The following is a 12,569-nucleotide window of genomic DNA, read 5'->3' on the forward strand; positions in this document are numbered from 1 at the left end:
ACTGGTAGTGTTAAGAAATAAAACATCATTAGATCTATAAAATCTTTAATTAAAAATCACTGCGATACTGTGTAATGCCTGTTTCGGCTTCGCGTTGACAATACGTGTTTTTGTGACATTCGGCCAAATATAAATACAATAAGTATTGTGCAGGTATTTGCACCTAACGCTCGTGATTGAACCCTTATACATTTCTTAAATATATCCTATAACTGAAAAATCAAAAATCAACGATCCAAGTGGTTATTCGAGGATGTCATTCATTTTCGACGATACTGACGGCCAAACATACACATAATCTCAATTGTTTGGATTGGAATTTCTCGAACATTTCTGTACCAACTGATCAATTTCCGTAATTTAAATGCATCTTCCAAATGGTCGGATATAAACGAGAATTTATTTTATTATTTAAACTCGGCGTCTCCGAGTTATTATATGTTAAATAAAAAAAAATACGTAAGAGTTTTATTTAAATGTGAAATACTGGCGTTAAATCCGGACAAATGCCGAAGACATGAGAGGAGAATTGAAGAAAATCGCGCTTTCGATCAAAACAACATCGTCTATCCAAACTTTATTTCTTAGGCAAACAAAGGTACTATCCCCTCCCACATGTATGTAAGTCCGTCTTTCTAAATGGATCTAGCTATAGAGATCATCGTCTGCGCCTTCTTCTTGGAAGGTGGGCTGGTCTCCACCCGAAGTGCCCGTTCCGCCTGACGCACCGCCGCTTGTTGGGAATCTGTGAATAGTTACAAATTATTATGGTGTTGACTTTCATCTAATATATAAAATTCTTGTGTCACGGGGTTAGTAACCGAACTCCTCCGAAACGGCTCGACCGATTCTCATGAAATTTTGTGTGCGTATTGGGTAGGTCTGAGAATCGAACAACATCTATTTTTCATCCCCCTAAATGTTACCTAAATTTTTTTATTTATTTTTTAGACAAAATTTTTCGTTTTTATTTTTTTACGATACACCGTACAAAAATACATGCAACCCTAAATTTTCACCCCTCTACAATCATCCCTTATGTTTTTTTTGTTAATTATAAACTTTAATTTTTTGGCACAAAAACATGGCAAAACAATGTTTGCCGGGTCAGCTAGCTATAAATGTTTTGAATACAAAACATAACAAAATCCGCGAGTTTAAAATTTCCCTATTGTAAACGAGAGATAAATTGTATTATCTTACGCTCACATTCTCGCAAATTTATCTTGCTTATAAACGTACGGATATTCGTAAGATTCTAAATTGTTAGGTTAGGTTAGTGACTTATTTAAACAATCGGAGCGGACGTTTAGTTATCGCTTTCTTATTATTTTACGCGTGATTGCGGTAATTTATCCCTATGAAATTATTTCTCTTAAAATCCGTTATTTTATTTAATAACGGATTTTATTATATTCCGGTGACATAGTCTTTCTGTGATTTTTACGTTAAAAATACTTAGGGAAAAATTATAAATTTACTTTATTATTATGAATAAGTAGTATTTATATACATATTTTCTATATCAATTAAATCAAAAGTACCTATTTGATATTATTACTATTTTAAATTACCTGAAGTTAGTGCCAAAACCACGGCTTTGCTGCAGCGTCTGCGCGAACATCTCGTACTTGCGAATGTCGTTGTCTGACACCGAGCGACGTGCGAACTTCATGGCCTCTTCGAAGTGGGCGCGGCTGATCTCCGGCACCGGATCTTCTTCGTCCATCTAACACGATACGTGGGATTGTCAGTCAAAAGTACTAAATAGTTTACTGTTTATGAACTAATTCTTTTCAATATGGGGTCACGTGATATGAACACGACTAGCCATCAGAATCATAAGATTTTATAAGATAGAATATATTAATTGGTGGATATATTTGTGTTACATGTATTATTTTTCTTAATGTACCAATGATGTATAAGTGTTTCTAGTATAGTCAAGATTCCGAAAAAAAAGTTACAAGGCCCAATTACAAATGCCGCAGCCAACTAGCTTAATTAGCCGTTTAATTAGCGGCCTGAAAGATGTTCAGTCAGTTGATCAAACAGCTAGGCAAATGACATGAATCGATGACGTTTCATTACTTGCCTAGTCTGTTATTGTGTTACACTCTATCGTAAATACACTCACATCCATAACTGCAGCGGCAGTCTGCTGTTGGCGCGACCTCTCCTTCTGAATGTCAGCTTCGATGGCCTGTCTGATGGCCAGCTTGCACGCGCGTTGGCATATCTCTGTCAGATCCGCACCACTGAATCCTTGGGTAACCTGTTATAAAAATATTTTTAGTTCCAAAGAAATATTGCCACTAACTATTATACTTAATTTTGCGACTAGCTTTAGGTATTATACATTTCCTATGGTAAAAAGAAATTGAGAAAAGTATGAAGTTTTAACTTATTAACAAAAATAACTGGCAGTAAATGTAAAATAAGAGCGAGACATTAGCGGCCATTTTGTTGTACATTCGAACGAGCGCTTTCATAAAGAATGGACGCACGTTGACGTTGATTTCTTTATCGATAAAATCCAAAAGCGACCAACTATTTGGAATGTGGAAAGTTCTAATTATAAAAATTTACATTTTAGGGCGGTTAAAGGCTAGCGTATTTTCTGAGCATATTGGGTCATTTTAGCATACACGCTTCAAAAGTCTGGACGCGCGTAAACTATTACTATATTAAGGCGTGCTCGCTCAAACCGGTAGTGGCATTGTGTCAGTATCAACATGGATCCTGACGAAGGAACATTACTATTTGCGTTTCTTTTACGCCACCAACTGAGAAGACGAAAAAAATGCTGGTTGTCAATTGTCATTGGTTCATCAAGACAGAACCAATCACTTTAATACACTATACCTAGAATTGAGAACGACCTTCTAAAGACGAGTTATATATATACGAGTAAAAACGCTAGTCTAAAACCGCCCTTAAAAATACGTAATGCTATTATGTAATAAAAATCACGGTGTACATATCACTTTCTCATTGAATAAACATAGTTTGAGAGATACACCTAGCTAAAAAGTAAAGTATATTATACCTTAGCGATGTAAGTAAGATCAACATCCTTGGCGATAGGCGACTTGCGGAGATTGGCTCGCAGAATGGCCTCGCGGGACTTCTCGTCAGGCAGAGGAATGTAGATCAGCTGGTCCAGACGACCCGGACGCAGAATAGCCGGATCGATTATGTCCGGACGGTTTGTAGCGCCTAAATTATTAAACTATCGTTAGCCATGTTCGTTGAATCCTGTCTTCATTATTTTATAGATTACTAGATGCCCCCGCGAACTTCGATTCTCCTTCATCCATGTTGGTATGTACTTAAAAGATAGCCTTTCTTTTTAGTACATACCAACATGGAACATTTTGCTATGCTACCCCAGACTGTTCTGTTTTCCGGAATAAAAACTTTTTGGGTACTTGGGACTTTTCTCTATATAAACCTCATAGTTTAAGTTATATGTTCTTAACTAACAAATAAAAATTAGGAGTGATGTATTTTTTTACATGTTTCATAAAAAAATAAAAACATATTCATAGACACCCCTTTTATGTATTTCTTTATTGACGTTCATAAGTGTACATTGTTTTACCTAAATAAATGATTTTGAATTTGAAATTGAGTCCATAAGATATTTTATAAATAAAAATACATGGGCACATGAAGGACTTTTTCATCAGATTGTTAAATATATTTTAATCTACTTGATTGAAGAAACTGTTAACATAATGAATTCTAAGTACGGCTATTAAAATATAAAATTAAATAAATGTTATTTCTAGATATATTCATGTTTTAGTAGAATAGGTTGGGTCTACTCACCGATGATGAAGACATTCTTCTTAGCCCCCATGCCGTCCATCTCTGTGAGAATCTGGTTGATGACCCTGTCTGCAGCTCCTCCGGCATCCGACACGGAGCCCCCTCGGGATTTGGCGATCGAGTCCAGCTCGTCGAAGAACAGCACGCAGGGGGAGGCAGAACGGGCCTAAGAATGAAATCAGTTAATTAATAAAATAACACATCAAATGGAATATTAAGAAAAAATCAAATAAAACACTGTTTCAACGGATTGAAGTTATGTATAATAAATAAACCATGAGTCAATTCTGCAAAAACCTAAAAATCAAAAAACCCCAAATCTTTCAGACAATATCAACTCTCGGGAAATAAATTCAGATAATATAATTTTTTTCTACAGCTATCATATATATTTTTTTTGACATTCAGCACCTTTTGTCTTCAGTCACCGTGACCACGCACGCTGTAAACCACGCGAAACTTAAATTTTTTAAATTATGTTAAATAATTATAAGTTTATAATATTTATACATAACTTCAATCCATTGAAAAGGTGTTTTCTTAAATATGTAAAAGTTATGTTAAAAGACAAAAAAAATCATCTAAAAATTAATTTACTACAAACCTCAAAACCAAATGATCATTTAAAAATTGATTTCTTTTACCTTGTCGAAGATATCTCGCACATTGGCCTCGGATTCACCAAACCACATGGTGAGTAGTTCGGGGCCTTTCACCGAGATGAAGTTAGCCTGACACTCGTTGGCAATTGCCTTGGCCAGCAGGGTCTTACCTGTACAATGATAATATTATCGTCATTTATTTGCCCAATTCTATACGGGAAAAGTTCCGACACGCAAAAAAGAAGGCTAACAAAACATTTTGTGTTCCATTAACACTATTGCTTTGCTTAAATACCGGGTAAATGAAAGCATTATTAATATTAAAAATTAAACCGTTAATGTCAGTTCACAAGGTAAAGATGTGATATTTAAAAATCTCTCAAACAATTATTGAAATATTATATTGAAAATTGAAATCTATAAATATTTAAAAGAACGTTGTGTTTGTTTCTCCGTTGATAACTTAATCCCGATTTATGTCACGTCCCATGAAAACAGCGGAAATAGGTTTTGCAGCCAAAACAATTCAGCCGTTCTTGAATTATAAATAGTGTAACTAACACCTTAACGCATTTCCTTTTTTATATATCTAATATCTTTAAACGAGCAATTCTTGTATATATATATAATTGGAATCTCGGAATCGGCTCCAACGATTTTCATGAAATTTAGTATATGGGGGGTTTCGGGGGCGATAAATTGATCTAGCTAGGAATCATTTCTTAAAAAATGTTATTTTATTCGTGTTTTATCAACTTAAACATAAACTTACGTTTTTAGTAAGAACGAAAAATATTATTCATATTTCATCATTTTATTAGGTTGTAATTCGTACTTAAATATAATTTTCAAAAGACACAATTTATAAAAAAAAATACCGAGCAAGACTCGGACATCCAGGTACTATAATATAATACAATGAACCATATATTTTGTACCTGAGGTATGCTCTTGTTTTGTAGTATTATTAAAAAAATATCGAAAACTTACCACAACCAGGCGGGCCATAGAACAGAACTCCGCGAGATGGCTGCATACCAAACTTCAAGAACTTGTCAGGGTGTTCCACCGGGTACTGAACCAGCTCTTGGAGCTCCCTCTTAACGTTCTGGAGACCTCCGATGTCGGTCCATGATACGTTGGGCACCTCCACAACGGTCTCACGGAGAGCAGATGGCGACGACTTCGTCATAGCGTACTGAAATTTTAATATGATAATGATATTATCATTTGAGCCGATTCTTGCGAATTGTTTTAGTAAAAATAAAAGTGCGTGCGTACAAGGTACATGTCAGAAGTGAAACTTCTTTGTAAATTAATTATTACTAAGGTAAAAAAGCCCCAATAGATGATCATATACCAGTATATGATTTGTTTATTTATATTCACACACACTGTATATGTGCTAATGATAATATAAACAAATAAAAAATCTGCGTTTACTGCACAAGATTTTATGTGACAGAATTGCTATCTAAAGTTCTAATATGTAACTAAACGAATACATCAACCGATAGTTCGCTCACTCTCTCTCAATCGCTCTCTCCCTTCTTCGACAAAAACGCTGCACATATTCGTGACGTTTCCCTAAAAAATTGCCCTCATGCGCCAAAAGAAGTTTCACTTCAGAAATAAAGCACTTATCTATGATCCCTAAAATTACTACGCTGTAAATATACTAGGCTATATATAACAAATCACCAAGAATGAAAACTTACACGGAAGTTGTCCATGGAGACAGCCAAAGAGTTGAGCACCTCAGCATCAATCTGGTCGTCCTCAAGGTCAATAAGATCCATCTTCTCTCTGATTTGTTGCAGAGCAGCCTCTGAGCACAGCGAAGCCAAATCAGCACCAACATGCCCGTGAGATTCTGCTGCTATCTGTTAACACAAAGAGAAAAAATACATAATACTTTATTAAGGTCTGGAAGAAATCGCTTGATGGCGATAAGACCGCCCGTTGCATCCTTTATAGTTTGTTTGTATTATGTTATAAGAGTTTTTATGTAATGAAGTGGAAATAAATTTAAAAAAATCTTTTAAAAAAAAGTCTATATTTAAGATATTTATTGTCATAATAGACAATAGTCGACATGAAAACACTTATATGCTAAAGTTACAATTTATCACATGGTGGTGATAGAACTTGGTTGGACTTTCATTTCTGTAGATAACTAGGATCTCCTTAAAAGATGGTCTTTTAATCTGAATTTAAATTTGGTTGGTATTGGTTCTATACTATTAGATATAATTAAATATATTATTCTCTTCTCTTGAAGTGTTCCTGTAAAATTCACTATGTAAACGGTTATGTAAAAGAAATAATACCTGTTCCAAATCGACATCATCTCCCAGCTTCATGTTCTTGGTGTGTATACGTAGGATTTCAAGGCGGCCAGTGGCGTCCGGGATTCCGATATCAATTTCGCGGTCGAACCGCCCGAAGCGACGTAATGCCGCGTCAATCGAGTTGGGGCGGTTGGTCGCCGCCATTACGATCACGTGGGATGACTTTTTCATACCTATCGGTGTTAAATATTTTTCTTGAAGTTAAGACGTTTTTTATAGGAATTAAAAAAAAATATAAACATAGATAATTTATACTTAATGTACAGTCAAAATCTATTATTACGACATTAAAGGGACTACTTATATAGTCATAAAACCGAGTCCTAACAGCCGATGAATTTGTTTTTAAGAACCTAATATAAACCTAATATACAACAAAATTCTCCCTTTGATTTTGGTCAATATAACTAATGTTGTTCTAAGTGATGTCGTCGTAAATAATTTTGAATGTATCTGTATTAAGATAACATGTTCATCATTTACTTAAAGACATATTACCAAATTTGTTTAAATATATTTTATGACTGTCTACCACTAAGTTTAAACAGCGTAAGAAAACTGGCTCGACTTAAACAAATAACAAATGATTATGAAACAGATAAATAAATTTGAGGCTTAGACCTAAAAAGTTGCACCTGATTTTTTTTATACTAAACTAAATATATAATAAGAAGGTAAAAACTTCTAATTAATAAATACAACATACCATCCATGAGAGTCAACAGCTGTGAAACAATACGTCTTTCGACTTCACCGTGAGTCTTCTCCCTCTTAGGGGCAATAGCATCCAATTCATCAATGAAGATGATGGCTGGGGAGTTCTTGTCTGCCTCCTCAAAAGCCTTACGCAGGTTGGACTCAGATTCACCAGCAAGCTTGGACATAATTTCAGGACCGTTGATTAGGAAGAAGAATGCACCTATAACAAATAGTTTGTAAGTCAATACTGTGTATGTTATTTGTAGTAAGAATTTTTTTGTGATGTCTAAAGACTTGTGTTGTGACACTTGTGTTTTATAAATAAACAACAATATATTTGAGAGTAAACTCTTGAAGCTTCGAGCAGTTTTGGGCATAGTGGCTTCAGCAAGTGACTATCATCACTGAGGTTGTAGGTTTGATCCCAGGCTGTGCACCAATTGACTTTGACTTGCATTTATGCCCATTTAACACTTGATGTATGGTAAAGAGAAACAGTGAGGAAACCGACATGTCTTAGATCCAAAAAAAAGTTGACGCTGTGTGTCAAGGCATAAGAGGCTGATTACCTACTTGCCTATTAGATTTAGAAATGATCATGATCAGAGTAATGGAAAATCTGAGGCTGAAAGTTTTTGTAGCGCCACAGATTTTTTTAACACGGAAGCTCTTGAAGCAATTCAAACAAATTCAAATCCACAATTTAAAGTAGTAAGCGAGTCTCTTTCTTACCTGTTTCATTAGCAACAGCTCGTGCAATGAGAGTCTTTCCAGTTCCAGGTGGTCCATACATGAGAATACCACGTGGCGGTTTCACACCAATAGCTTTGAAGAGAGACGGGTGTCGCAGTGGCAGCTCAACCATCTCTTTGATCTGAGCAAGCTGCTTACGGCACCCACCAATGTCGTCATAGCCCACAGCGTTAAGTGCCTCCTCCTCTTCCTATGGATCAAAGATTTCAATAAAATAAGGCTATTTTAAAGAACATAACGTATAGCTACAATAGATTAAATATTTACTACTATCCTAAAAACACACTAAACAATAAAATACCATAAAAAGGTTTTTTTGTTCTTTTTGCAGAGATCCTTATCTATTATAGAACAGAATTTTAATTACTGACCTCACGCTTGATGGGATCACCCTCACAATGTATAACAGTGTCAGGTGCTACAATGCAGTATGGAGCGGGGTCTGTCTCTACCACTTTAAATTCGACGGCGCGCATCCCACCACGAACCATAAATGTATCATCTCGGTGTATGGGTCGGTAGGCTTCCATGAAGTATGGCTTCAGGAACACTTCAAACAGATTTCTGTAAATAATGTTATTTATTTACATGCTGTCAGCAGGAATTTTCATGCATTGTATATACAAATACAATACATCACAGATGACTCCATCAATCAATAGCATAAAAAATATTAATTTCATATATTATTACAGATTATCAACAAATGTGATAAACTGTCAAGGCAAGGAATGGGCGATAAAAATAATTTAAAATCTCATATACTACAACTATAAAGATAATATGCAAGTATTATAGGAATTAAACAATTACCTTATACAGCATTACATTCTATTAAACTAAACAAAGTATCATTTGTTTATATTATACTACCTTTCTTGATATCCTATTTTAATGACTAAAGAGAACTTAGTTGTAAATCCAAATGTGATGAGTCAGACTTCATTGTAATTCATTCAACAATAAAAAGTAATTTTTTTTTTACAAAATAAGCTTACCCTGTTAATCCTTCAACTGAATCATCAATCGGCAAAATGTGTACTCGCTTTCCATACTTGACTGATGGGCATGGTGCTATTGATACAACATCAGACAGCCGAACTCTTAAATTGTTTCTGACAACACGATTCATGCGAATTTTCTCATCAGGGCAATTGTCATCTGAGAGTACAATACATACTGTCTCTTTACGGCGCTTTCCCTTCAACAACACTGTGTCACCTCTGAAGAGTTGGAGCTGCTCCATTTTTGCCTATGATTAAATATATGCAGGTAAATTCTATTCTTATATAATTTTAGAATAAAACATTCTAGACTATATTATTTATAGTTACTGCTGGGTATTTCATCATATGACTTGGCAAGAAACAGCTAATTCTAATATTTCCACATAGATATTTAAATTTAATAAACTATACTTCTATATCAAGTAAAGTTAAGCTAAAGCCTTTGTTAAAATATATAAGCTTAAGGTCAATGTCCTGAAAAGACATCCTAATGTCAGGTAATTCTTTCATGTCCTTTGAAATTACCTATTTGCAGTTTAAGGTTCTCCAATTGGAGTTATATTTTAGCAGTGGCATAACTAATATGACAAAGGTGACTAACCTGTGATAACGCCACCACTGAATTATCATCGCTGACGGCTTCTTCGACGATCAAGCGGTTAGGTCTGTCCTTACGCCGGAGAATCGCGGTGGAGAGATCATCGGGACTGTTACAAATACATAATAAGATATATATATATATGCTTAAAGCAATTTACTAGCGTTAATTGTTGTTACTCGCCCCTGTGGGTTACTATTACAGATGTGAAATTTTAGTCTCCTAATTAATTGTCAGCTACCTATAACTAAATATAAGAAACAAATTTGGAATAAAAACTGTGATGATTTGTAAAAATTTTACATTTAGACCATTGTTAGACATGATGACAAGCCAATTTTCAAAGTTTTGTTGCTATGTTATCACATAAAGATATGAATAAGTACGCAGTATTCATTTTTAACATCGAAATTTGATTAAAATTGATCTTACCTTTTGTTATCAGCCATTTTGTGAAGAATATAAAGTTTTAAATAATTTTATACAATTTTAAAAACGCCGAATGACTATTCACTTCAAGTTTTAACACTTCATGAAAGCGTGACGTTGCCGTATTTCATTTGTTCTGTCGATATTTTAGGATATTGCCATACATGAAAATATAAAAATGAAACAGAGTACAGGTTACTTGAAAGTTGTCTATGACACATTTATATTTTTGGTTCCTATATTATTTCTACTATTAACGTCTCTAAATCTCCCCTTATATTTGCTAAAGAATAATGCACATTGCCTGTGAATGAAATAATAGCAATTATAAATATTTACTTACTGCAGAGTTATATCTTGAAATATCCACAATAAACAATTGCTGTCATATTAAATACACAAGAAAAAATGTGTATGAGCTTCACGGCGCGCCATTGAAGGAGGTTCAGTATGATATCATTACGATCATCGAATCATGTACAGAGCAGTGACCTCTTGCAGGATAATAAAATTGTTGTCCCTTATTCATTCCCTAAGTCTAAAATCAGCAATTTTTTTCCAATTTCCTTCTGCCAAAACCAACCTAGAAATTCAGGCATCTCTCGTTCGAATTTTTCGCGAGCTTATTGCGTAGCGTATTGAACACAGCTTATCCGGAGCTGGATATATTCGGTAGTGGGCTGATAAGTTTTAGAGACAGCATTGTTGGGTGCCTTTCTCGAACCTAATAATTCACTGTTTTGCTGGTGATTTTTTGTTTCTGCTTTAAGTACCAAACATTTCTGGTAGTAGGTAATATTTTATTTTATTGCATGCTTATCTTGTCTTGTGTATGTTTTAATTGTTTACAGTACATCATACATAGTACTAATTGTACACGTAGTATTATGTATGATGGCGTAAATAAATAAAAATAATCAAAACCTACAAGTATTTTACCTTTAAGAATTTTTTTTGATACCACTTCTAGCATAGATATTGAGTCTTTCTAGTCTGTGATCAAACTGTCAGATAGTAATAATATGTATTATGCATCTTACTTCTGAACTTCTCAGTATCCCAAGTTTTGGACTTTGGACTTGATGTATAATATTATGTTAATACATCTAAAATGTTATACTAGGAATTAACTATCATAAATTCATAACTATTTACAATTATGTAGCTTTGCCATATATGTGACAAAGTATTCAACAACCTTGTTATGCAGACGTTTAATAATAATTAAATTAATTTGTCACATTCATAGTAGGAAAACAATATGAAGCGTAGGTACTAGGTCAAGTAGTATATTATGGTCATTAAAAATAAAATTAGGCGATTGTTTTAATTTATATTCAATTTCATATTTTTTTTTATATATAATTTATCTTAAATTAATGCAACCACCTGCAGCATACCCACTTTCAGTACCGCCTGCCGGCTTAAATTCTTAAAATTACAACGTCAGTTCAACAGTTATTATGAACCATCGGAATTGGATCTCGTGTATTGGTATTGATGTCATTATGTTTCCTTGTTAGGATGAGCCAATTATAATCATTATTATTGTTTAGTTGAGTGGGGTTACTGGCTTTGGGATGCACATATACCAATAGATACTTCTCGAATAAATCATAGAGAAAAGCTAGTAGGTTTAGAAAGAGAAATATTTTTTACTTCCGTGAATTGAATTCCTTTAAAACCTTTTTTAATTTCGAAGCAATGTCGTTTTGTGCCTTTGAATTTAACTTTAAAATACTGCCTATAATAATGTAGTTAATGAGCTTCTTTGTTTCTTCATTTATTTTTAGCTTATCGTCAGTACCAAAATCTCTCAAATCATATAAATAATTGGTGAAAAACGCTCTTTGTTGAAGGGTAAATGCTTCATTAATTGCTGAGAAAAAATCAGCTCTTAGCGTTGTTGTTTTATCCAGCTCTCGTCTATAAAACTCGAGTTCTCCGATTAATTCATCTTGATATTTTCGACAGAGACTTTTAAAATGTTTGCCAAATTTTCTGGCTATGCGGTATTCGGAATATCTTAATTCTTTATATAAAATCTTGCAATATTTTTTTAGTTTCTTTGCTTGAAATTCGGGCGTTGTGAGTAAATCTACAAGTTCCTTGAGAAATGATTCAAATATGTCTTTTGATCTTGCAATGTTTAGATTAATTTGTATTAAAGAATGTTTTAAATTGTCTGTTTTTGTATTGTTTTCACTTTTGCAAATATTAAGAAAAATCAGTAATATAAAATAAGACCACATTTTCAATAAAGCAATATTTATCGTATTTTGTTAATTTAACGGAG

At 33.9% G+C, this 12,569-nt stretch overlaps 1 protein-coding gene across 1 annotated transcript; it reads right to left on the minus strand.

The window, feature by feature from the left end:
- Positions 1 to 28: 28 nt before the first annotated feature.
- Positions 29 to 10,432, minus strand: LOC110994468 (transitional endoplasmic reticulum ATPase TER94). Its single transcript, XM_022261106.2, has 15 exons — positions 10,277 to 10,432; positions 9,848 to 9,953; positions 9,238 to 9,491; positions 8,611 to 8,803; positions 8,219 to 8,429; positions 7,494 to 7,706; positions 6,767 to 6,960; positions 6,155 to 6,319; positions 5,427 to 5,634; positions 4,479 to 4,606; positions 3,835 to 4,000; positions 3,050 to 3,219; positions 2,138 to 2,275; positions 1,575 to 1,729; positions 29 to 745 (listed from the first exon to the last, which is right to left on the minus strand). The coding sequence occupies exons 1-15, from the start codon at positions 10,291 to 10,293 to the stop codon at positions 646 to 648; spliced, it is 2,418 nt and encodes an 805-aa protein (XP_022116798.1). The 5' UTR covers positions 10,294 to 10,432; the 3' UTR covers positions 29 to 645.
- Between the last annotated feature and the right edge of the window lie 2,137 nt (positions 10,433 to 12,569).

The sequence above is a fragment of the Pieris rapae genome, chromosome 1 (assembly GCF_905147795.1).
Source record: "Pieris rapae chromosome 1, ilPieRapa1.1, whole genome shotgun sequence".
Lineage (NCBI taxonomy): Eukaryota > Metazoa > Arthropoda > Insecta > Lepidoptera > Pieridae > Pieris > Pieris rapae.

Excerpts from the sequence above, each read along its gene's own strand:
- LOC110994468 (XM_022261106.2), bottom strand. Across the intron at positions 9,492-9,847 it reads CAGTGGTGGCGTTATCACAG|GCAAAAATGGAGCAGCTCCA; the intron begins GTTAGTCACCTT and ends ATTTAATCATAG. Across the intron at positions 8,804-9,237 it reads TCAGTTGAAGGATTAACAGG|AAATCTGTTTGAAGTGTTCC; the intron begins GTAAGCTTATTT and ends CATTATTTACAG.